Source organism: Arvicanthis niloticus, chromosome 1, assembly GCF_011762505.2.
Source record: "Arvicanthis niloticus isolate mArvNil1 chromosome 1, mArvNil1.pat.X, whole genome shotgun sequence".
Lineage (NCBI taxonomy): Eukaryota > Metazoa > Chordata > Mammalia > Rodentia > Muridae > Arvicanthis > Arvicanthis niloticus.
This window is the reverse complement of record NC_047658.1, coordinates 139440792-139467857: the sequence shown is the minus strand read 5'-3', so window position 1 is coordinate 139467857 and position 27066 is coordinate 139440792. Positions and strand designations below refer to the sequence as shown.

The window sequence follows — 27066 nt, the reverse complement described above, 5'->3', positions numbered from 1 at the left end:
ATGAATAATTGAATCGAGTTTCTGGTTAGTAGTGATCCTGCCTTGTCATGTGCCATAAAATATGGTACAGGATGCACATGTAGTTTTAGCCTGGAGCCATCAGTTACGCCAGTAAATGCATTGTCATCCTGGACTCCAAGTCTCCTAACATGGTAATCCATGGGCTCAGACCCTTCAGGGATCAGCATCAAGTCTTTAGATGCAATCTGTTGACTGGATTTGACCCACCAGATGGTGGAAAGATTCCTGGTGGCCAAAGCAAAATGAAAAACCTCACAAGATACTCTTATCTAGGAGATGGGAATGGATCAGCTTCCAAGCAAAACACATTTCTCTTAAAAACTCAGAGGAAAGATGTCACAAGGGATTGGAAACTATTTTCTTCTTCAGCAGAGTATTGGCTTGCATGTGGCTTTCCTTGTCTCCTTTGGTAGGATCTGTGGAGATAGAATGTCTCTCCAAACATTTGAGTAATGAGGACCTTGCTCCAGAAAGATGGGCTGAGCATAGTGTCCCTTATGAGATCAAAGGAGTCCTCATTTGTGGAAGAGACCTTTAGTATCTGACCAGAAAAGTCTTGGTTACTTGTGCCAACATAAAGACACTTTTAAAAAAGTTACTCTCTGTGTGTGTGTGTGTGTGTGTGTGTCTGTCTGTGTGTCTGTGTCTTTGTGTGTCTGTGTCCGTGCCTATGTGTGTATTTATACACAATGCTTCTGAGTGTAGGCAAGTGCCAGCAAATGGTTAGAGGACAACTTGAAAGACAGTTCTCTTCCCTTTTCTTTGTTTTGGTTTTTCAAGATTGGGTCCCTCTGTATAGCCCAGGCTGGCCTTGAACTCAGAGATGTGTTTGCATCTGCCTCCAAAGTGCTGAAATTAAAGGTATGCACACAACCACCTGACCATTTTTCTCCTTTTATCATGTGGGTCATGGAGATCAAACTCAGGTTTTCGGGTTTGGTGCCAGGTACCTTCATCCTCTCAGCCATCCGGCCAGTCCTCTCTTCTATTATTTACTGAGATAATCTCTTGAGGTTTTGAGGGACAGGTGACAGAAAAGGGCCCACTGGATCTCTTGATAAGCCCTACTGATTGGTCTCAGTATTCAGGGCCTTTATCAAGCCTGCTGATCAACTGGGTGACAGGTCAGTGACCTAATGAAATGGAATTTCTAAAAATACTGTCACCTTCCTGGCCTGCCTTCTTATCTGTCATTGTGATGTTACTCAGATGTTTCCAGGCTGCCTCTGAAGCCGGACAAGAAATAAGGAGAGAAAAGCTGTAGGTTGGGTAAGAAAATAGCAATTAAAGACTTAGTGTGTACTTGGTGGACAGATGGAGTGCCACATCTGTGCCTCGTGCCTCCGTTTTTTCAGGATGACACAAGGCATCTTTGCCCTTGGGGTTTGATCTTTTCATCTTTCTTTTCTCTTTTCACTATGGTCTGCCCTGGTTTGTTTAGTTTGAGGAAGTGGATGTGGGTGAAAGTTGCTCTTGGGCCACACTGACATGTGTGCGTTTCCAGCATCAGGGCTCGCTGTGATCAAAGGTTGTTGTGTGAAGGGCTAGAGACAAGGGAGCAGTCCCAGAGGGTTCAGATCCCCAAGGTTTGGTGGAAGGGATGTTGACTTCCTGTGATGATGGCTCGTTTGCTTAGTGGCACTAGTGAGGTGCTGGCTTGTTCTGTGCGTTCATCTCCTCCCCTCTAGGTCCTGTGGCTAATTTTCTTCTTAACATTTTCTAGTACTTTATGTTCATGTGTATATATTGTTTTCAATCAAATTGAGCATTAGACAGATAAATTTCTAGTATACCAATTTTAAATCATGCTTAAGGGTCTTAATGTTCTTGGAACAAACAGTAGGGGACCAGTAGATCATGAAAGACTAGACAGAACTTATGTGATGACAATTTGTAAATGTCAGGTAGTAAAATACATCTGATATCTTTATTATTCAGTATTGGCATGAATATTCTGTGATTCCTGTTCTCTCTCTTATTCATCCTCCCTGGGTCTGAAGGAGACAGTACCTCAAAGGAGACCTTAGATAACATATCATTTCACCCTTATAATTTAGTCCTGTTTTGCTGTTCGATTAATTACTTTTGTCAGTTGACTTTTCCTCTTCTTCAATTCTGAAATGACACCTGGACTGTGGCCTGGTCATGGTATGGAAGTGTACTTTCTGCCATCATTATCCTGTGACTAGTCCTGGATATAATGGTCTCCTCAGGAAGACCACTCCGAGTGTAGACCCGAGGTGCGACTGCTGCCTCCACACCTTATGGAATTAGAGGGCAATCGGGTACCTATTATATGGTGGTGCTTTAGAAGTAGGCCCAAATCTAAGTCATAATGACTTCTATCATTTTTAAGCTCAGGATACTGAGACGGAGACTCTGAATCAGTGGGTCCCAACCTTCCTAATGCTGCAACCCTTTAATAAAGTTTCTTATGTTGTGGTGACTCCCAACCATCAAATTATTTTCATTCATACTTCATAACTGTAATTTTGCTACTGTTATAAATCTTGTGTTGTCTGGCGGTTTTAGGTAACTACTGGGAAAGGGTCATTTGACCCCCAGAGAGGTTGCGACCCGTAGGTTGAGAACCACTGCTCTAAATGGACATCACTAGGTCCATTTTGGTTTTCTAATTTCATAGAAAGAATGCTGTGTTTTATTGTTGTTTGCTTAGTTGTTTTGTTTTTTAATATTGATATGGCTTCATTTTGTAGACCAGGTTGGTCTTGAACTCACCATTTAGCCCAGGATAGCATCAACCTCACAGAAACCCTAGATGTGGTTACTATCTTGCCAAGGATACCCACCCTAGTGACCTACTTGTTCCAGTTACGCCCTAATTTTGAACTTTTTGGAACCCACCCCCTACCCCCAAATAGCTCTATACAAGCTAGAGAGTGTGTACTCAGACCATGAGCCCATTCAGGAGAATTCAGATCAAACCACAATACCACTCTGTCTAACATTCCTTTATTTTGGCTCATCCATAAAAAATAAGTCACTCAGAAAGTAACAGTAATGTGTGATGTCATAGAGCAGCACTAAGATAGAGTAGTTGGCAGCTTTCTGTGTTTTTATACATCAGTTGTTTTTATAGTCTGCATTAGCTTTGTTTTAGGATGCTGAACAGAAAAGGACTTGAGAAGATAAAAACAAGACTTTCCCCGCCCCATGGTTGGTGGCAGGAATTGATAGAAAGGTCATTGGACCTAATTCTAAAACTTTCATTTTGTTCCCAATTTTCTATAATAATATATGTAGACATAACTCTTCCAGTTAAAAAGGTGAACCATTGAGTCTAGATGAGCATCATAAAACAGTAAAATGGCAGCTGGCCAGCATGTCTTGCTTGGTAGGATAACTGATTAGGGACACATTTTACTTCTGGATACTCTAGTCTGAGTGCATGGCTCTAGTGGAATCAGGAGAAAACTTGATAGACCCAACTGACAGGGATTTTACAAAATACTATGTTTTTAAGACTTGCCCAGGTCATGAGAAACAAGAAAAGAGGACCCTGTGAGGGTAAGGAACGGGTAAGGAGATGCAAAATTAACTGTTCACAGACGGTGAACGAGCATATGGGAGTTAGTGAAATTGAAAGAACAAGGGATGTATCACTGAGAATCTAATGTTCAGTTCCTGGTTTTAGTCATTGTGCCATGATTCTCTTCAGTTGACACAAAGCTAATGAAGGGTATCCCTCAGTCTCCTCTACTGTTCTTGCAGCTTTAAGAACGTTATTTCAAAACGACAGGGAATTGTGATGGAAAGCCCTTGGTGCATGCGGTAATGTTACTGTTTTCTGATTCAGTAACAAGAGTCTCAGCTTTGAGACAGCCTCTCTGAGGTCTTACAAAATGGTAGTCACCTGGGAAGAAAGAATATTTTGCCAAGTATTGAAGAGGTGAGTCCCAGTCTATCCTACTATTATAAAAATACCATACACAACAGGAATGTCTGCCTATCCTCAGGGTAGGAAGAAGCTGAAGGCTGACTCACTGGTCAGTGCAGCAGTATCTTCCGGTGTTATTAGCACTGGGACCTTTCTTGATAGAAGGGACAAGGGCACTCCTGAGTCTCATTTTTGCATGGACACTAGTCCCATCTGTGAGGGCTCTTTCATGATGACACAGTCACCTCCAAAAGAACCACCCCATTACAGGGTTACCTCAAAAATGGAAAGGGATTTCAATAGTCATGTAGCGCCATGTTGAACCCGAAATTAACACCCATGTCTAAATAGAAACATGTTATAAGCATTTTTACCTGAGCCAAACCCCATGGCCATTGGGTAGTTTTTATTTTATGTTGGGGGAAAAAAATAGTATCTTTGTGCCTACTGAAAACAAAAGGAAAGCATAAATCTGATCACATGTGCTTTGTAAGGACTCAGTATCTTGTGAACATAAATAGAGCCATATCTAGAGAACATTATGCTCAGGAAGTTGTGACAAACCTGTGACGCACTGCTCTTTGGAGTTCAAACCAAACAGGTAAACTTCTACCTAGGGAAATAAAACCTTGTCTTTAGAAACTATTGTTATTTCCTCAGATAATATTTACCTTCCAGTCTGAGATTTCCCCTCTGGCTGGGCTACACTGTTTAATTCAAATCACAAGGGAGGAAGCCATCTCTCTGTTCTCTTAATGGATAGTTGCCACAAGGAAGGGCGTGTGTGTTTGTTTTAAGATGTTAGGCTGAAAAGAAGACCGGAAGCTTAAAAAGAAATCCCATAGAAATTGTGAAACCCTGACAAGTAAAATTATTTTTAAACTTTGTGAAAGGAGAAATAGAAATAGAAAGAGAAATTTTGCTTTTGTCCCTCTAAGCAATAGAATGATAATCCTGGCAACTCTGTGGGTTAGACTTGTAGTAAAAAATTTGTCACTCATTTCCTAGCCTCCTTATCTTCAACTGTGCAGCATGATTACCTAAAGTCTTTGATAATTTAGTAATATTATAAACACATTTAGTAATTTCAATGTCTTTTGGGGAAATGTTTTTATTACAAATCTTTGAATCTTTGTTATGTGAGGTTGTTGTTATTTCTGTGGTTAATAATTGTGTTTCTAGATTTTGACCTTAAGAAGGGTGTGATGGTGCATACTTCTAATCCTACACCTGAGAGGCTGAGACAGGCTGGGAGTCTCACGTTGAAACCCAGCCCTGGACTTCATAGTGAGTCCGTGGCTTAAAACAACACTGAAAAGAATACAAAGAAAAGGAGAGGGAGGTTGACCTTTGTCTCTGATTTGTGGGCATTGCGAGTTTCGTAGAGACACAAAGTGCAGTTTGCCAGGATATTGTGTAATAGCTGGCAGTGGCACTCCAGACTTAATAACATGTGATTCTTGGGAGCATTTGATAGAATGCAGTGCCCTGGGAAGCCCAGAGTGACAAGCCTGTGCACTTCAGTGTTGTAAGACCAGTCTATTTCAGGGGTTGTTGTTGAGAAGTGTAACTCAGATCTGTCTGCTAAATTTAGTTTGTCACTTCACTGGGTCTTTTACTTTCTGCCTATCACACAGGATGAGCCCATGCATGCAGAGCTTCCTGGAGTGGAGAAGGTAGATAACGTGTATGTGTGTAGCTGTATGTGGGGAAGGCACCACCTTTAGGATATCCATTTTTTTATAGCCATTATTGATTATGAAAGTAATGTGTTTATTATAAAATTTGAACTATGAAATTTTGCAGCATAAAGTCAGAAGAGATATTAGCAATGTAGAACATAGAACTCAAATCCTTGCTTTCTGTACACCTGTATCTAAGATACATTACCCCCACAGCAAGATCATGCTGGGCATGATGGCACATGCTTTTAATCCTAGCACTCGTGAGGTGAAGGTAGAAGGATCTCTGTGAGTTTGAAACCAGCCTGGTTTACACAGCAAGTTCCAGGCCAGTGTTACATGGTGAGAACCTGTCTTGCAAACCCAAGCCAGCCAACAAAAGAGTGAAGCATAACTGTGTAGGACACTTGCTGAATCTAAGCTTCATTAAAACTTACAACATGGAGCACCACAGGCACTTTCCGTGTCCCTAATCACTTCCCAAGAATGCAGCTTCTACACAAAAGCACCAATTCTGTTCCAATTCCAAGACTAGACGCTGGAACCAACTGAAACCCATGTGTCAGAAATCATGTATAATCCTGATTCTTAATTCACAAGGTTCTTCCATGTCAAAGTTACTAAAAGAAAATATATATAATTGTACATAGACAACCCAATTGTTTGATTTTATTGTGTTGCTTCAACTTAGGTTGAGTCAGGAAAGTTTTTGGAAAAGGAAAAGAAAACAAATTACCTTCATTTCCTTGAGTTTTCTGGCTGTGGTGCAGAGGAGCTGAGGTGGTAAAGGGATTGGAGGAAGCTGGGGGCAATAATCTCGGGAGGTGAGGAGATGGGGGAAGCTGGGGGCAGGAATCTGGGGAGGTGAAGGGATGGGGGAAGCTTGGGGCAGGAATTTGGAGAGGTGAAGGGATAGGGGAAGTTGGCAGGAATCTGGGGAAGTGAAGGGATGGGGAGAAGCTGGGGGCAGGAATCTGGGGAGGTGAAGGGATGGGGGGGAAGCTGGGGGCAGGAATCTGGGGAGGTGAAGAGATGGGGGTGCCCAAAGCCTTTCTTCATTTTTGGTCACACAACAGGGGGATGCTAAACTAGCCAGCCAACTGGGAATTTTATTATCTCCTGAACCTCCTGTCTCCTTCTCTACTGCCCTCTGGCCCCAGTGGGAACAGCCAAGGGTGGAGTGAGCAAGCGCCCCTTGGTAAGCTACTTACAGAGCCTGCTCTGGTCTACCGTGGCTGGATTCTTTTCTCTCTCCTTGGCTCTTATTGCTGGTTATAGTTCATTTTACAGAGAAAACACTTTTCTTTCACTGGTGAAGTAAAACTTTTTACCACACTCCTCCAACCCAGCCCATTTGGCTGCAGACCAAAGTCAGGGCCTCGTGCTTAATAGGCAGGTGTCTCCCACTCAGCTAAATTTCCCAACCCCAGATTGCGCAATCTAGCAGTAGTTACTTTCACACTTCTGTAACAGTATACACGACAGAGACAACGTAGAAGAGGGTGGGAGCAAGAGGCAGGACATAAAACATAAGAATTCCCCCTCCAGTAGCTACTTCCCCTATAGGCCCTGTTCCCTAAAGAGATCAAGGGCCAGGCGTTTAAACACAGGAGGCTGTGGAGGGCATGACACATGCATACCATAGCAGTGGTGGTGGGAATTCACAGCAGTGATGGACACCATCCGTTTGTAGAGCATTCATCATCTCAAGCTGAAAACTGCTAACTCTTCAGATAATGAGAAAAAGCAGGCCTTTAATGCCAAGAGCAATTTAATCTGAAATGAACCAAAAATAGTAACAGAAGAAACATACAAAGTCACCCTGCATTCCCTTCTTTCGGCTGTCTGTCCACTGTCTCACTGAAGCACAAGAGACGGGATATTTCACTTTAGCAAGAAGCTCCCAGCAGCACCTGCAGCACTTACTTGTATTCAGAACATTTCCCCCAAAGTGGTCCTGCAAAGAGTGTTCTTAGTCAGTGCCCCCTATATCACAAACAAGATTTAATCTTACTGTTTTATTTATTTATTTATGTGTGTGTGTGTGTGTGTGTGCCTTGTGTCTACGAGTGAAAGCCAGAATCAGTGTTGAGTGTCTCTTATAACCTCTCTCCACTCTGAGTGTTGAGGATTCAAACGCAGATCCTTCTACTTGTGTGACAAGCACTTTACCAGCTGAGCTATTCCCCCCAACACCTAGATCTTCAGTTCTTAGTTAAATATTTGTCTACATGTTCATTCGTTTCAATAAGAAGACCAGTATACTCAACACCTTGAACAAAGCTTATAGTAAACAAGAGTGTTGGTAAGTAAATCTCAGTATTGATGGTCCATAGAGGTGGCCTGTTAATGTTTGTGCACTGGATTCTGAATGGTCTCTGAGTCATTCATGCCTCAGTCCAGAGCAGCCTCTGATAGTTCCCAGGTGGGGCTAGGGGAAGTAGGTGACAGCATGAGGGTTTCTACAGTGAGTCTTATGACCTTAGAGGAGCCTTAGTAACACAGACAAACTAAGAATATCAGGCGTCTTTCTAGTCTGGGTTTTTAGGGACCTGCTGCAGATTGGGCAGGCTATGTCAGATTCTTTTTTATAGCTCATGCTTGCTGTCTTTAACTATTTTTACAACATTAGGAGAAGTTGTTTTTGTTGTTGTTTCTGTGTTGTTTTTTCCAAGATAGGGCTTCATTGTGTATTTCTGGTTGTCCTGGAACTAATTCTATACACCAGGCTGGCCTTCAACTCAAAAATAACCACCTGCCTCTGCCTCCTGAGTGTTGGGATTAAAGGCATGTGCCACCACAGCCATCAGGGTAGGTTTTGTTTTGTTTTGTTTTGTTATTCTAAATCTGTATTCTAGAAACCTGAGTCTCCATGACTAGGACAGGACCAGAAGAGTCTATGTGTGGGCTATGGTGGATCTTGGTGGCCTGCCGAGTCTTTCTGAAGATCACTGAAGTGTTGGCACTTAGGAAAGTCTCAGGACTCCAGAAGGAAGGAGCTCACCTCTGGTCTGGTAGAGAAAATGCCTGCTGTGGTCTTAGCTGTTCACTAGCTTCCTTGATGCCCTGCCAAGACTGCTGGTATTAGCAGGGTTTATCTAGTGTCCCAGCTATGTAGGTTTCCAGGAAGACGGGCTACAGTAAACCCATGACAGCCTTGACACTGTTCCAGGTGGCCACTCACATTTAAAGGGACATATCACCCTGGACTTGAATTCTTAGGTAATTCTTGATCTGTTTTTCCTCTTTCTGCTCTGTTTCTCTGTCTCTCTGTGTCTCTCTGTGTCTCTCTTTGTCTCTCTGTGTCTCTGTCCCCTCCTTCTCTCTTTCTCTCTCTCTCCCTGTGCACCAGTCCTTACTTTTTTCAAAGGATAGAATGATATCTAGTTGTGACATATAAATCATGTGTGAAAAGCTAGAATTCTGTGTTCTCGGCTAGTGTCTACCCATCTTCCCACATAGAATCTCTATATTTCTGGACATGTACATATATAAATGTAAGTGTATGTGTCCACTTATCTGCGATAAGGAAATACATCTTAAAATGAACCCTATGACAGGTTGCTGTGTGCAAGTCACACTGTATTCATTAAAATGACATATATTCCATGGTGAAGGGCATCTTTTATTGCTGGACCGCAGTAATGGATTGTAATGTAATGGTTGAAATGCTTGAGAAAAAAAAAAAAAAAAAACTCTCTTAAAAATAGGGCAACCATGAACATTCTGTGGTTGTACGCATACACATGCATGCGCATACATGAGTGTGTGAGTGTGTGTGCATGTTTTGAGACAGGGTCTTGCTATGTACCCCAAACTGGCCTGAAATTCATTTTGTAAGCCAGACTAGCTTTCAGCTTGCCATCCCCCTGCCTCAGCTTTCTAAGTGCTGGAATAATAGGTGTACACTGTCATACCCTCCTCTATGAAGATTTCTGAATATTTATCCATTCACTTTTTAAAATATTTCCCACAATTAAGAAATAAAAATTCTGAAGTATACATATTATTGAAGACTTAGATGAATGACACTAGGCTCATGCTCAGGGCTAGAGCAAATCCCTGTCATACCGAGGTTCCCCAGGTCTATCACAGCCCTTAAGAGAAAGACTGGTAAATGATACCTTGCCTGCCTTGCTTGATGTTTGGCTGTTGCTTTAATTGAAACTGGACACAGACTTATCTGCTTTCTCACACATTAACTCTAGGTCTCAATTCCAAATAGGACTTGCTTATTATATAAGATATTATTCCTCTCTTTCTTAGCTAGAGCATGCTTTGCTTATGGTCTGGGATGCATGGGGATTGAATGGGGGATGTTTAGTACACTGTTGGGCCTAGAAACCTTGGCGATCTTTTGTTAACCCCACATGCAGTGTGCTATTCTGGCATTCTTGTGGAATTTGTTTGGTATCTAGTAGCTCTTAGGTGAGAGCTGAGGTAGTGAAGAGATATGTTCTGACCCACTCGCCACTAGTAACAACTCACCATATGTATCCATCCAGTCTTCAGATGGTAAGAGCACTTTCTGGGCAAAGTGCTGTTCTGCTCAGCTGAAGGTTGTGTGTTAGCGTGGAGTACTTATGAATGAAACCTTCAGATTAGTAAATGGTGTGTACGCTCTTGGCTTTGTTAAACATTTCAGACCTTGCTTCTGGGATTGGCTATAAAGGGAGAGACTGGCCTGGGTCAGATTTTCTGGCATGTCGGTGTCAGACCCTGCTTGTTTACCTGCTCCGTGCCTATACAAAAGAACGTGTAGTTTACTGGCTAGATTGTTTAGAGTGTGTAACTGGACTTCAAATGCTTGGTTGTGGTTCTTCTTTTCAATGAAATATAAGTGAAGTAGGCTTCTTCTTTTCCCCTCTTTCTCTTTCTGGTGCGTGCCTTTTGGAAAGGTTGTTTTTGGGGGTTGGTTATCTGGCTTTACAGAGGAAGAAATGTGAGGGAAGACACGGAAATGACCCCACTAATCACATGTGAGACTCTTCTAGGGAAGACGCGGGTGTGTAAATGCATGTGTCCTTATGAGGAGCAGGGTGAGAATTGACACACGGGCAGTGCAAGGCAAAGGTAGATGGCTGAGTGACAGATCACACCACAAGCCAAAGAGCATCATGGGATGCCAACAAGCAGCGCATGCTTGCTGGGCAATGAGTAGATCTTTCTCCATAATGAGAGGGAGAGGGGTGAGAATTAGGATAGCTCACAGACAACTTTATTATAGACTTCTAATCCCCCAACTAAGGACAACTTCCTGTTTCAAAGCCATCCAGTGTGTTATTTGTTATAGTAGCCACAGAAAAGGGCCCATCAAATCACAACCCACTTCATGTCAACCCAGAGCCACACAAAGAAAGGGGGCTTCTATAAGAAAGGCACAAACATGAACCAGGAAATGCTTGGCATGGTGGTGTATGCCTATAGTCTACCATTTGGGAGGCTGAGGCAGGAGGATTAACACCTGACCTACACAGTGAGTTTCAGGCAGGCGGGAACTACAGAATGAGACCATTTAGTCTAAAAGGTACACTGCAGGTTGGGGGTTGGTGGGGGATGAAGGGTCGCCTTTCATCAGCTAAGCAGAATGTGTCAGAACCTTCCCAGGAAACCGTAGAGCTGCACCTCTTAGCAGGTGCCCATACATTAGTTACACTTCGGTAGCACAAGTCCTTGACAAAGGCAACTTAAGGTTCTCAAGACAGGGCTGGTTTCTACACACCAGCTAAGGTTACAATCGACCATGGTGACAGGAGCTTGAAGCAGCTGGTCACCATGCAGCCACAGTCAAGAGGATGACACCTGTAATCTGCTCCATTTTCCCTTTTTCTTCAACCAGAGACCCCTGCCCATGAAATAGTGCCCTTCACAGTTATGGTGGGTCTTAACACCTCAGTGAACCTCAGGAAAACACCCTCTCCGACACCCCCAGAGATTTGTCTCTTAGGTGATTTCTGACATCAATATGAGCCAGCACAGGCTTTGTGAGGCCTGTTGCCTTATTCAGCCTGCATTCTAGTCATAGAAGGACCTCAGGCTACAAAGATATTAAGGAAATAAAAACAGGAAACATTAGTAGTATAAAAGTGATGGTCTAGAGGGTTTTGTTGATACAAAGGGGATTTGCACCAAAATATTGAGGCCAGGGAGTGAACTGAATTATAAGGATACCTGGGGAGGGGTATCCTGGGAGGTGCCTCAAGGTGGCCAGTGCAGCTAGTGGGGTGAGCTAGTGAGCACCATTGTGGCAGGAAGGGAGCTTGAGAGGGGTGGGCACATAAGGACCCGGCAGGGACAGAGAGTCTCAAGCTTTTGCTTTGATGGCTACAATCCACAGGATCTGAACACAGACATAATAAGTAGTTAAAGGGGAAATGGGAGGATCCCACAGTAGGAGCGTTATGGGAGATTGGTTATGTCTCAAAGAAAAACTAATGGATGAGTTCTCATGGGATGTTGGGCATACACATTTTGCCAGAGAAGGTGGGTGAGATCTCCTGTTACTAAGATCAAGGAAACATGCAGAAGGGAAGTTTTTTTTAAAAAATCTGGAATTCCATTTACCACTTTAATGTAGTTAGGTAAAATCTATGGCATACTTATCCCCAAGGCCCACAGAATGCCAGCAACAGCCCTTTGTACACAGTAGGTGCTTTGTAAGTGGTGTAATCTTCAGTCCTTAGCTCCCTTGATGCTGGCTTTCTGAAAGGGAAAAGCGCATTACATTTATAAATAGATCTGTGCAAGCTGTGTCTTAGTGTAATGGATGTCACACTGGCCCTGCCAGAGCCTTTGGTAATCTCTTCCCTGAATGCTGATCAAGGCCCTTTAATGAATAGGCTCTCTCTGTGGTATGCACTGAGCTCTCTAAACGCAGAACTCTGTGAGGACCTGCGACTCTCCTCCTAAGTATATGGTATGATTTCTCTGCTGTGTAAGTGAACATGGTTTGTAATAGATACCCACAGGGCTGTCATTCGCATTTCGAAAGTAGTTCCCAGCACACTTTGAAAAGCTGCTGTTTGTTATCCTAAGGTGCTAAATTCTGCCTTTCTCTACACACTCTAATACCCTCCCTTCTCTCTCTCCCCTCCTTCCTCCCATCCTCCCTTTCTTTCTTTTTCTATTATTCAAGATTAAGCTGAGGGCCTTGCAAAAGCTAGGCGAGTGCTCAGCCACTGGCCTGTATCCCTAGCCCTTAAAATCTGATTAGATAACACTGCCAAAGAGGATTTAGATAGCGTTAAAAAGAGTGGGGGTTCATTTTCTGTAAAAGATAAGTATGCCCACAGTTAGAAAAACTGCAACATTCAGTTTTTAATTCATCGCTGGTCAGATAATCCATACATTTTGTGAAATGTCAGTTTTTGTGTTCCCTTATAACAAAGAATGAAAACTCCGGGTCCCCCGTGAGCCTTTCCTTTTGGAAAAGCAGTGGGGTGGCTAATTCCTTCTGTACAATTAAGACATTAAGGGTGTTTTTTTCTGGGGAAGGAGCTTACCTCTGTTGGCCTACAAAAAGCCATGGTTTAATCTGCAGTGGTCAAAAAAAAGAAAAAAAAAGAAAAAGAAAACCAAAAATCAAAAATCGGGTGTGGTGCCAAAGGCTATAATCCCCTCAGTCAAGAAGTAGAGGCAGTGGCCAAGAAGTTAAAGCCATCCCAGGCTACATAGGAGTCTGGTGCTAGCCTGGGCTACTTGAGACCTCTCTCACTTAAAAAGAAGAAGGGGAGAAGGAGTGGTGAGGATAAGCAAAAAGAAATAACTACGTTTTGAAGCCCAGAAGATAGTCCAGTGGGTAAAGGTGCTTGCCCACCGAGCTGGATGGACCTGCATTCAATACCTAGGAATCATGGGGTGGAAGAAGATAACCTATAAGTTTTGTTTTAATCGCCACATATACCCATGGCGTGCATATGCCTATACACAATCACACAAAATAATAAAGAAATGCAGTGCATTTTAAAAAGGCGTAAGCAAGCATTGAACAGAAGCCGGAGTGCTCAGCTTTTTACCTTTCTTACCTTGGTGGTCTGATAAGAATGGCCCCCACAGGCTCATATTTGAATGCTTAATCATCAGGGAGGGACACTATTTGAAAGGATAAGGAGGTGTGGCCTTGTTGAAGGAAGTGTGTCCCTGGGGTGGGCTTTGACATTTCAGTAGTCCAAGCCACACTCGGTGTTTCCTCCAGATCAGGATGTAGGTCTCTACCTGCATGCAAGCTGCCGTGTTAATAATGACCCAAATCGCTGAGCCTGTAAGTCAGCCACCAACTAAATGCATTCTATTATAAGAGCTGTCTTGGTCATGCTGTCTCTTCACAGCAGCAGAACAGTGACTAAGGTTAAGGTTTAGAAGCAAAGAATGGTATAAGTATGGTCTGCACACAGCTCTGAAGCAAGAACTGGAAATAGACCAGGGTAGCACAGTTATAGAGGTGTGGGACTCCGCTATCCATCATAAGGCAGAAAGGGCTTATGCGACATGTAGCCATGTAGTATGCATTTTGTTCTAAGAACGAGATTTCAAGGATGGCAGTCACAGCCAGGGCTTGAGAGGGTATAGGGTGGGATGGGTTCCACGCAGCTGCACCATGGAGGCCCAGACAGAAAGTCTGGTGAAGTGTAGTGTTGCCTAAATCTTGGTGATTGAAATAGAAGTGAGGGATGGCTTCCTGGCCAGCTCAGCAGTAGAATTCACAGACCTGGGATTTTTGTCAATACCCATGTCTAAATGGTTCATCTTTGACAACTCAATAACCAAAGCATAACCTCTTCCAATGTGTAATTGTTTTTAGCTAATGAAATTGAACTTGTGTGTGTGTGTGTGTGTGTGTGTGTGTGTGTATGTGTGTATCTGTCCCTAGCAGAATACGTGGTATGTGTTTTATATATGTATACAACTAGAAGATTTGTAAGCCATGTTTATTTAAACTCTTTATCAGATTCTGAAGAGCATTTCATATTTGTGATCTATATCATTAAAAAAACATTTTGTCCTGTGATGTATTGCATACTTGTTCTATGATGTATTGCTTATCTTTATTTTAATTTTTTTGGAGTATTTTGTCTGTAGCTTTAAAGCTGTGATTTGTACAGTTTAACCGTCTGTGTTACTGGTATAGACTTTAAACACTTATAGACCTGAGAAAACATTTATACTTACTTTGAATTTCTGTTCTTTCCATGAACACACCATAGTGATTGATGGACATGCAGGTCTCCCTAAGAGGACAAACCTTATTTGGTCCAATGGAGAACAGCTTACCCATGCTTCTTGAGATCTTCTCCATTTAAAATTATTTTAGCACACATTTTGTTAATGAGTTTTACGCTTATATGTTTATAATTTAATTGTAATTCCATAATCACCACTGATTAATGGTCTGATTTTATTGCACTGAGATAAAGCTTACTAAAATTTTATATAAGACAAGGATGAATTTTTAATGAACCTCTTAGGGCTAATCCCTCTAGTAAATAATGACCTCTGTCATTTAGGCTTTTTGTACTTCCTTGGCGTTCTAGAAATGGTCCTGTGAGATTGTAGGACAGCTCAGCCATATGAAAAGAACTATATTGCTAATGATATGTATGTTAAAATCATAAAGGGACTGGGAATAGAGTGTCAGTTGATGGCCCAGAAAACAGGTTGTAGCTCTTGCAGTTTCACTACCTTGTTGGACTCCTGGTGGAGGGACACTCTGGTGGCTTCCAGGGCAGCCTGTCATCTCATTACTGCTATGCTGCCCCCTGGTGGTTCATACCTTAGCACAAAGGCAGTCTCTTGGCAACCTGATTCTGTGCTGTGGTGAGACTTTGCGTGGTAAGGATCTCAGCTGAGCGTTGGGTTCATTTGTCTCTGGTTTTGTTTTTTAAAACTGTTATTTAAGAATTGTTTGGTTTTTTTTTAAAACTGTTAAAAGAGGTTCAGAAAAATGGGCACTAGATGGTTTTGATTACCAGATCTTGGAACCAAAGAGTCGCAGATTATAGGAGAGAAGCCAATGAATGGTTGCTTCTTTTTAGGAGTTGACACCCTTGCTGCCTGGAAAAGACTCAAAGCTGGTGTGGTGTAGGTGTGCAAAGGGAAAGGTCTGCTCTTGCTTTCCCTGAAGTGTTCCATCCTGTTTGGCCACAAAGCGAAGAGGGGAGAGCTGAGTCCAGGGGCAACCTGCACACGGTACTTCCGTGGCCACGGGTGCCCACAGCATGCCCTGAAGAACTGTTCATTCAGAAGTCTCCTTAAATGGTCTCTGGTCTGAAAATAGTTTGAACTTAACCAGCTATCAAAGAAGCATTCATAGTGTATTTTGGGAGACGCTTGAACTTGATTTCTCTTATCTGGGCCTGTGAATTGTTGCTAATTTTAAACCTGGTGTCAGTCCCCAGGGTCAAGTTCTTTAAATGAGGTTCTTTGTCTGCTTCCGTGAGTCAAGTTGAGTGTGGTGTGGTAGATTTTCCTCAGTGAAGTGGAAGACTTTCAACTAACCAACCAGTAGGTATTTCTGTTCCTCAGTAGACTAAGGAAACTTACTTTGTACACATAGATTATAAAGGATTTTATGTTAATTAGAAAAGCACTCTCTGCCTGCCTGCATCCCATTTTGACACAGGGTAGTCCTTGCTGGAAAGAGTCAAATGCACTTTAAGATAGCTGCTTTCACTGTTTTTTGCAAATGTGCTAATTATGGCAGCAGATTTCCAAAGTTCATGGATCATTGCAGAGTCAAAACAACATAGTTGAAGAAAAAAAACGTTCTTAAGAAAAGTAATTTATAAAAATATTTACTCTTAAAGGACATTTTGATACTGTGTGAGAGAAGGGAGGGATATATTTGAAATCACTTTAGGGAATCCAGAGGGATCCTTACTATGTGAAAGACACATGTTAATTACCTGTACCATTATTCTCACTGTTTATCCAGCATTAAAGAGGCACCACTGCCTATTACAAAGTAGCAATAGAATGTGCTCACAGTTCTGCTTGTGGCTGTTGGTAACGGAGTGAGTGTGAATGGTCTGATTCGGGTACAGGAGGAGGTCAAGGCCAGGGGATGAATGTTACGACTGGAGTGATGTGGTAGAAAACACAGCCTCACTGAAAACAGAATGCAGCGTTTGTCTATTTGTTTTCTTGTCTTGTTGGACTCTAAGGATCCAAACCCAAAGGGAAGCGCTCTTTCAGAGATACTCACGGAAGGGAGTCGCTGCAATCGCATGAGATTTATTTGATGAATAGGTGGAATAACAGTAGCCGGTGCACCGGGGTCCCTCACCCTCAAGCGAGAAAGAGGAACCCCGAGTGACCAAAAAGGATGGTATATATACAAAGTTCACAAAGACAGTAAATTGCTTCTTAGACAATAAAAGAGATTTCAAGCATCCGTTCCCAAACCTGGTTTCTATCTAGCCCTCAATTTACAACCAGGCTATCCTATTTTACATATGTATCTTGTTCCTGGGAGAATTCCTTTGAAGTGACTTCCGTTTACCCAGGTGTTTTATTGCCTCTATCTTGGGTCTTTTGTGCTTTTGAAATGTTTATTCAAGCCCTTGGAATGCACCCCAGGGGCAGCTAACACTTGAGTGTAAATTGAAACTCTGAACCTAAGAAACTCTCACGTTGAGACCTAAAATTTCATTTTTACAATTTATTCTTACAGTCTCTCTTAATTGGAAATGGAATGCCTGGTGTAACCCTTTTAGTTTGGCAAATCCTGTCCCTTCTGCTTCCGATTTTGCTTTTGTTGTTGTTTGTTTTGTGGGGGTTCCCCCCAACCCCCGAGGCAAGGTCTAAGTATGTCGCTCTGGCTGTCCTGGAACTCACCATGTAGACCAGGACAGCCTCAAACTCACAGAGATCCGTCTGCCCATGCCCCCACCCAAGTGCTGGGATAATTTTTTAAAGTGGTTTCTGTGATTATTTCTATACAGAAATCACTATACAGTTTTAAAAGATAGCTTTTATTTTCCTTTTTGTATTTTCTTGGGCAGTGGTGCCTCTTTAATGCTGGATAAACAGAAACGTTTTCTGCAAGATTTAAATGTCACAAGCCCCATGCATGTGCACACCAAATCTGCTCACCCACAAAAGGGAGTCAGTAACAGACCTAAGTAATGATGGCAGCAGAGTCCAGCTTGCTGAACCAGTGGGTTATTTTTTTAAATTGGGGTTACTAACAGGAGTCTGGGTGAGCAAGGAAATCTGCATTTCTGGGGCATTGAATTCCAATGGTCGGAGCCTTCCCCTCTGACAGCTGTTTGCTGCCCCTTCAAGGTTGAGCCTTCCCAGGCCTGTGACCTTCACTCCCTGGGTCTCGTAACTGCTCTCCTCCGGTAGCCTTCTGAGTACAGAAGGCTGTTTGAATGACTCTATCCAGATAGCTACCTTAGAACACTGTACTACAGCTTTTTGGTTTTGGTTGTTGTAGCACTGGGAACTGAAATTAGGGTCTCACACATGCCAGGCAAGCACCCTGCCACTGGCAGTACACTACCACTATGTTCCCAGCCCCACTTCAGTTAAAAAAACAAAAACAAAAACAACCTAAGCCAGTTGGGTTTTTTTTTTTCACAGCCTCAGTTTACTTTTGTGACAGACTCAGAACTACACACGCATGCTTTTATGTTAGCTAATAAAGCTCAATGGGTTGAGATCTGAGCTCTAAATTTTAAGGGAAAGAACGGAAAGGCACAGAGTGAAGTGTGGTGGGAATGGAGAAGCTCTTTTGGCGGGACGATATCCGCACTATGCACTTCTGCTCCTAGGATTGCTGCTGGAATTTGAAACATTGGCTCTGCTCTAACAGTGTCCAGTGTCACTAGAATGAGTCCAAATTCAAGAATAACAGATTAACAGGCAGACAGTACAGGGGCCCTGCTACTAGGTCTGAGCAGAGGCCGCTGATTGGTTGAGTGGGAAGAGAATCTCTTCAGGTTTCAATAAGTGGGTTATAAGAATCAAACTCCAGGGCAAACTGTAGTGATGAGTTTTCAGACAGCTGTGCAAAGTTTCTCCAACGTAACAACCAGGCAAGAATTTTCGAGTGGTCCTTTCCCTTTTGTAGCTGCCTAAGTGGAGAGATGCAGCAGGGACTCAGCAGTAGGCAGTGCCGTTCCCCTGGCTGCTTGTATCTTTCTGGAAGAGCAGGGAATATCTGAGCCTGGAGTCTTGTCATGCTTGGGGGTTTGAGCGTTAGTTTTATCTTTGTTGGTGGATTGGCTCTCTTCTCGGTACTGTTTTTTGACGGGAAGGATTTGGGGCTCTGTTTGTGGAGTCTCGTTACATCATCAAGCCCATTCCCTGTTTCTATAGAAGGCTGGGGTAGGAAGCATGTTTTCAGCTTTACAGTGCAGCCTTCGGATTTTAAAACATGTACTTAGAAGAACAACAAAAGGTTTTTTTTTCCCCTCTTCTGTACTTATCAGAGAGAGTTTAAAATATGGGAGGAAAAGAGCAGAAAACTAATTTATAATTTCGTTACCCTAAGACAGCAGGAACTTAACAAATAAAGCCTTGACTTTCATCCCATGGTATTTATCATATATTTGTATTAACAAAATTGATAATGTTTTATAGCTGGTGTTCCCATCATAAAACTCTAAATATCACTATAAATATAAAGATGTGGTACAATCTTTATTGGGTACTTAGTCATTTACTTAATGAATTTTTAATGCATTTTTAATTTTTGTGATAAATGATATCTTGGAATCTCTGATTACTGAGTATTTATGGAAACACCCTTTCATAAAATGTCTGGGTTGGGGTAGACTTTGCTGGTATTGGGGTTCTCTGAAGTAAAGGGAACCATGGTTCATAGTATACAGCTGCATGACTGCTTTCTTGTCGTGATATCCTATTAATTTTGCCAAAAGCCGCCTCCCCCCTGGGACATTGAGGGCTGCTACATTTCAGTGTAGTTCAAGAATTCGTGGGAGCAGAGTTCAAAAGAGAGACCATTAGACAAACTGTTGGGCACCCAAGAGAAAGAACATTCTACAGATAGTGTGAAATCTAAGCATTAAACACAATTAAATAAACAAGGTCAAGTGGAGCCTGGAAGATGTCACCAAATATAAAACTTCTCAGAGCCAAAGTCTTAGTCTGAGTAGACCCAAAGCCGGGGATGTGTATTTTCTAAAGCCAGCCCTCCTTGAAGCTCTACAAAGTAGGTCAGCATACACTTAGCTGAGTGCTTTCATAAGGGATGCTTTTATTTGTGAACCAAAGCTGGATTGTGGGATTGTGAGCACCTCGTGTAGTAGCAATTGAAAATAAAGGCCAGTGTAAAGGTTACAGCATCAAAAGGAATCTTTAACTCCCCGCCCCCCAACTTTAGAAATAAATATATTGCTCCTTCAGCCTACATTGTTACTCTAACCTTTCATACATAATTGTATAAATTCTCCTTATGTAAATTAACTCTTCAAGTGCTAAATAAGAAAATGTACAGTCTATTTGAGTTGCTTTAGAAAAAAACGTTCAGCAGATTTCCAAATTGAGTTAATGGAGAATTAAACATTTCATTCACTGAAGAGGTCAATTAGGTTATTGTTGATATTTATGGAAAGTTTGGAAACCTTTATCTGAACTTGGAGCTTTTGTAAAGTGTCAGGTTTTTTCATAGTAAAGTGATATGAATTATTGATTTATTTGTATTTCATTTTGTAATTAATCCCTAATTCTACTCTTTGGGGGAGATGCTAATAAAGCAGTACGTTTAGGTTTTTGAGACAAGGTCTTGCTATATAGTCCAGGCTGGTCCTAGGCTCACCATCCTCCTGCCTCAGACTCCTGAGTTCTGGGATTGCCGTCATAATGCTTTAATTTTTAAAACTCTATGTTCTGCCTAATTCTGGTGATAGATTTTTATTAACACCAACACTGTTTTGTTTCTCGACACTATGCCAGGTGAAAAGGCCATATGGTGGCTTTTTTTGAAGAAGTATGATTTATTTTAATAAATGATTTATAAATGATTTATTTTATAGTTTCACCTGATTGAATCATCTATATATTCTCAGAATGACTGCCTTAGCTTATTTTTCTTCCTTGAAGATCTGGCTTTCATAATTAACTATAAATTCATTATATGGTGGCGTGGCATATCACTGAAAGGCTTTTATAGTATTAAAGAGAAAGTATCTAGTTTAAGAATTTGAGCCCAAATATTGTGTAATTATTTTTCACTTGGTTAAAACCAAATAGAAAGTCCCGCCGGGCTCCCATTCTCTAGAGAACTGTGTTGCAGGTCTGCCTTTAATTAATTAGAACACCGCCATTGCTTAGCACCCTTTGAACTCTGTGCTCCATGCTCAAGTCTGGCAGGCCGTTGACTGACTGCAGCAAGAGTGCCCTGCACAGTGCCTTGGCTTCGCTATGTATAAAATTTTAGACCAGTCACAATCTGACTGGACTTCATCTCTAAGAATTATAGATAAATGAGAGTTCCCCTACCTCTTCTGCCTCTCAAATCATGTAATATTTAGAGGAAATGTTTATTTCATTTTCATTCTTCTGTTATTTCTTCCCTATCTTGTACAACAAGTCCCATAAGCTAGGCCGTGTATTAGTTCAACCTGGCTTTTCTGGGTGATAGTGGTTGTTGCCCAAGCTGACCTATCTTCTAGGTCAAGCTGGAAAGACATTTTGCCTGTCTCCATTTGGAAATGCTTCACTGTATCTCTATTGAGTGAGTGAGGCCAGGAGAAAAGTGAGTTTCTCACTTCTGCATCTACATCCAGGCCCTGGAGTAGATGTAGAACAATGCTGTTAGCAGGCGCCGAATGAAAGGCTAAACCACTGCGGAGCAGGTCCCTTCCACAGAAGTTACTTTTCCCAGATGCCTAAGTGCAGCGTCAGCTCCAAGAAAACAGCACGGAGGACTTGTTTTCAAGCTTCAAAGCTTGCTTAAGAGTAAAGGTTTATCTCCTCACAAAGCTGGAACAGTTTCTTTAGCCCTGTGGTAGAGAGATGGGGCATTAGAAAAGTTACCTAAAGTGACAGCTTCCATAAGCATTTATGAAGTGTTACTGTGGGCCCCGCTGGGCACTGGGAAAGAAGCTTGGATATTGTTTAAAGAATAAGATGCTTAATGGAGAAACCTAAGGTTTTTTTATTCCTTTACTGTGGCTGGAGTGAGGCACTTATTAGGCTTTTTTAAAAGTCAGAATAGCCTAGGAACAGGTAAAGGGCTTTTGATAAGGCACCAGTGTTGGCTGCCTGATGTTCACGCTACAGAGCACCGTCCACGTGGTCTCCCACACAAATACACCAGATTCTGCTGGATGTCACAGATGGTAGTGAGGAAGGAATTTGGAGGATGTAGAAAGACTGTGGACATAGACCTAGGGAAGACTCTTATGCATGTCAAGGAGAAGACAGAATTCAAGTCAGGGGAAGTACAGGGTGTGTGTTCAGGAGGGAATGCTTTTGTGGTCCTCACTAGCTACAGAATGGAAGATGCTGGCCTGCCCTGTAGCCTCTCTTGGAGAGTTCCTGTGGCTTTCAGAAATAGCTTAATGGAATTGACCTTGCAGGATTCTTGTTCCTCTGTTTAGCCCATGCTTGATGTGTTTGCAGTGCCAGAAAGATGTTTGGCTCTTTATCAGTGGTTTTCAGCCTGTGCCTAGTGACCCTTTTGGGGGTCAACCAACCCTTTAACAGGGGTCACTTGACCATCTGCATATCAGATATTTATATTACATTTCATAACAGGAGCAGAATTACAGTTCTGAAGTAGGACTGAAACTAATTTATGCTTGGTGGTCACCACAACATGAAGAACTGTGTTAAACTGTCATGGCATCAGGACGGTCGAGAACCTCTGCTCGACATTAAATTGTCTCTTACGTTTGATTTGTTTCTGTTTTGAAGCTTAGTAAGAGATAGTTTGTCTATTTCTCCACAGAGAGTAGTGATGAAAGTCTTAATCTTGGTGTCGCCTGTGGTCCTCAGGGTTTCAGATAGTGGGATACTTCCTGTGGTATCCAGGAAATGGGGGGATGAGGAATTTGGGGAAAGCAAGTATTGTTTTCTTTAGCATTCTCATATCGATGTTGAGAGTTTCACCAGCAGTTACCCTAGATCTGCTGAGGAATGTGAGGAGAGAGGCCTTGGGTCTCAGGCCTAGGAGACAGACCTCATGTCCCACCCTACCTATGCAAGGTTGGTACGCACACCTTAAGCACTCTCGGCGTGTTCTCCGCATTTGGGGTTCCTTGGCAGTGGCTATAAGTGCACAGAAAGTCACGTTGGCCTTTCCTTCTCTCTGGAAAACGTCCATATTTTCCTTGACTACTCAAGATAGTTTAAAAGAGTTTTCAATATTAGTTACATTATTGGGTTTATTTTCCATTTTCTAGTCTTCCCAGTGCTAGGGATATCTGTGAAGATATTGACCAGTTATTGATTGGGTGCCCTTTGAGCCCTGGGGACATAAAGTCTAACTAGCTGCTGGAAGTGGCTGCCTTTGCAAGGCTCTCCTGGGAGTCTGGATGCTTAAGTAGGAGAGTGGCAGGGGAGGTGTGACACAGCCAGAACATTTGCAGGCACCTGGGTTGTGTCCTTATGGTTGGTACTGCCATTGGTGCTACTAAAAATGGGAGAGTGGAAGAGTGCATGCTGTCTTTCCTTATTCTAGAATCGAACTGGGGGTCCACTGTGAGACTAGTGGGAGAGCAAGGGGGCAGGAGTCAATGTTAGAAGCCCTTCTGAGTGTTTTCTCTACTTGGGAATGCCTTGGGATTTAACATCCAAATGTGTACATAACGGAAGAGAACAGCACGCACTGAGTGTACCTGGCTGAAGAACGATCCTTCTAAAGCCCGGAACACTTTACCAGACATTTATTCCATGAGAACGTCCTTAGGGGAGCAGTGTCACTAGTAACTTCCAGCTTGTAAACTTGTAGGTCAGCAGAAAGCTGTCTGTGGTTAACACAACAGTAATCGCTTCAGAAAGAATTTAGCTGGTCGAGTTTATTGTCATGAGATAAAGTAAACAGAGGCTGTTGCATCCTTTGATCACTAATTTGAAAACCGATCAGTAAGATGTGAGCACCAGCAAACCCCTCTGAAAATCACTACTCACAACGTGCGGCTGCTTCATCTGCTTTCATATGTAGATGGACTCAGTCATTGACAGCAACCCCATGAGGGAAGTATTTTGTGGTTACCATACCCATTTTAAAGATGAACAAGTTGAAGCACAAACAATGGGGCAAGCACGGGAGGTTCTGGGACCAAAGCCATACTTCATAGCTAGGTTGTCTTTGTATATGAAGTTGGTTCTTCTGCTTTAAGCTTTTGTTACCTTTTAAAAATGATTGTTAGAAAAGTGGCATGTGGTTAGTAAACAAGTCAGTGGCAGAAGAACGGGATCCACTCGGAATCGAGTGTAACTTAGCTGGTCTGCCTTCCCATTTGTTTTCTGCAGTGCTGTGCATTAGCCAAGGACTGTGCTTATATATTTGTTTTGTATGTGTGCAGAAAGCTGTCTGTGGTTAACACAACAGTAATCGCTTCAGAAAGAATTTAGCTGGTCGAGTTTATTGTCATGAGATAAAGTATGTTTTATATGTGTGCATACAAAACAAATATATAAGCAGACCCTGCTTTTGAGCCTTCCCTAGGGCATAGACCTTTTATTGTTGTCACACATATGCTACGTATTTTACTGAACGCGTACACTAGACTTATAACCCCTCTATGCACTCAACTGTAGGCAAGTTCATTGACTTTTACAGAACTCATCCTCTTCTTTCAAAGTATGGGGATCTACAGAAGTGTCAAGGGACTGAGGGTGGGAAGATCAGCAGAGCCTTGGCCCTGGGCTCTGCCTGTGTGTCAGCCCAATCAGCCTAAGTGTACTCTCTCCCATATTCCGGTTCATACATGTTTGGAAAAAGTGACTCCTATGCAAAGAAAAAAAAAGTATGTAAAATGATTGGACTAGATGATCTTACCCTTAACATTTCTGTGATTTTCTTCTGTGATCCCTAAGTTGTCACAGATTGTGCCCATTTCAACGTTCATCACCAGAGAGACGTTTAGGTTGGCCAGATTCCCACACGTTCTGTGATGGAAGTGTGGTAGATACAAAGAGAATCAGTGGTCTCTGTTGATGTGTCCAGAGTCTGTTGAGTTATTTTTATTAAGTACTCCCCCAGAGAGCAATCCGCTGCTTCTGACCTTACACATTTTCAGATCCAGTTCAATGATCTGTCGCCCTGGGAAGGCTGATAACCGGGGAATGGGTGTTGCTTGACACTAACACAAAGTTTACCAATGATTGCCCTTCCGAGTTCATTATCCACGTTGAGCCTCTTTGCATTTTGAAGGAACTGATCTGGGAGTCTCATGGTCCTGACCTTTTCTTTTGCTCCCACAGAAGGAAGAATCGTGTTCAGAAATGAGGCGAATTAATGTTTGGACACCGGTGCATGAAATGTTTTAAAACTGCCCTGACCATCTTGCCAAATGAGTCTCTGCTTATGAGACCCAACAAAATGAACCAGCCAAGGAGGGATAGTGTCCTGCCCTGTATGAACAGTGCCTGCTGACGTCTGAGAGCAAGCTGGGGGTACTGCATGTTGTCTGCCAGTACCATGAAGGAAGTGGTTCATTGGTCACCCAAGAAGGTGGCAGACTGGCTGCTGGAGAATGCTATGCCAGAATACTGTGAACCTCTGGAGCATTTCACAGGCCAGGACTTAATCAGCCTAACCCAAGAGGATTTCAAAAAAACCCCACTGTGCCGAGTCTCGTCTGACAATGGGCAGCGACTCTTAGACATGATAGAGACCCTGAAGATGGAGCACCATATGGAAGCACACAAGAATGGCCACGCCAACGGACACCTCAGCATTGGCGTTGACATTCCCAACCCTGATGGCAGCTTCAGCATCAAGACTAAAGCCAACGGAATGCCAAATGGGTTTAGGAAGGAGATGATAAGGATCCCCATGCCAGAACCGGAGCGCTCCCAGTATCCCATGGAGTGGGGCAAGACTTTTCTGGCCTTTCTTTATGCACTTTCCTGTTTTGTTCTCACTACAGTGATGATCTCGGTCGTCCATGAACGAGTACCTCCTAAGGAGGTGCAGCCTCCACTACCGGACACGTTTTTTGACCATTTTAACCGGGTGCAGTGGGCGTTTTCTATTTGCGAAATTAACGGCATGATCCTTGTAGGACTCTGGTTATTTCAGTGGCTGCTCTTAAAATACAAGTAAGTAGAGTAAACATTCTTAAGATCCAGCCCTTGAAGGGTTTGCATTTTAGAGTCATTATTTGGAAATGAAATTTACCAAGTATTGGAATCAAAGCTTAGTAATTCCCTTTCCCTTCCATTCTGAAGCCACACACCCATGGAACTAACTGAAGCTCGCTCCTACAGCTTCAAGAGAATGTTATGTTTGTTGCCTGTCTGGTACAAGGTTGCTCCAGAATTAAGAGCCTAAGCAATGCTAGTCTGTTTTATGCAGTAGGAAAGAAAACGCTTGGACATCTTCAGAGGGGAGATGTTGTTCACTCGGGTGACTTGTTGCCGGCCTCCCACCCCTGTCAGACCCAGGACCTCATCAATAAGTATTCACTGATTTTGACATGTGGAGTTCAGACAGCTATTCTACAATGGCTTTGGTTGGGGAAAACTGATATCTCATTTAATTTAAGCAGGTAACATGAGGCAGAATCTGTATGATTCCATCTTATAGGATGTGTGGATAAGTACCTGTATCTAGTTTTAGTTGGTTCCAATGTGATTTTCATGTCCCAAGCTCTAAACACAACAGGTTTGTGAACTATTTACTTAGCCACACCTCTTTCCTTCCTTTAATGAACGGCCCTTGTTCATGGTGTCTGGTTTTCTTCTGAGTGGAACATCTTGTGGCATCCCTGGATGCTGTTGGGAATTACTGTTTCTTTCTACCCTCTGGACATGGAAGCAGCAGGAGGAGGTACCACTGTGCCCTGACCACAACCAAAGCTTACTGCCATTATTGCCCCTCGGGCACTGTCACCAAATCCACATAGTGAAAAGGGGCATCCCTGGGACTGAGGCCAGAGCCAGGGCTGCTTCCCTTCAGACCTGGAGCTGCCACTCTGTGTCTGCTACTGCTAATGGGGCCACTGGGTTTCTGAGTTTCTCTCTGGTAAACTGAGTTGCCTGAGCCAAAGTATGGCTGGCTATTAAAGGAGTCATATTCCATCAAGAAAACAAAATGCAGGTGGAGTGTTCCTGTTGAATTTTTCTGCGTGTTTCCCTGGTATTGGATAAACTCTCTGTTTCTGAAGTCATATGTCTGCAAGCCGAAGGGGAAGGTGCCTGCTGCATTTACCAGGGAGACTATCCCCCCATGATAAGTCACTGACACAGCAGCCATGTGATTACTTGGATCTAGTTTGACAATTTTATAAGTTAAGTAGAAGTTTTAATACAATTGATGGTCTATGC

General features: G+C 42.7%; 1 protein-coding gene across 21 annotated transcripts in view; it reads left to right on the top strand.

Moving 5' to 3' along the window:
• The window catches only part of Sgms1 (sphingomyelin synthase 1), a 247928-nt gene that overhangs the window by 195592 nt on the left and 25270 nt on the right, over positions 1-27066 (top strand). For all 21 annotated transcript variants that reach the window (XM_076919091.1, XM_034498761.2, XM_076919098.1 and 18 more), the window contains one exon: positions 25000-25839. In XM_076919091.1, coding sequence (XP_076775206.1) covers positions 25199-25839 — 641 coding nt within the window. In that variant the 5' untranslated portion in view covers positions 25000-25198. The remainder of the gene's footprint in view (positions 1-24999; positions 25840-27066) is intronic.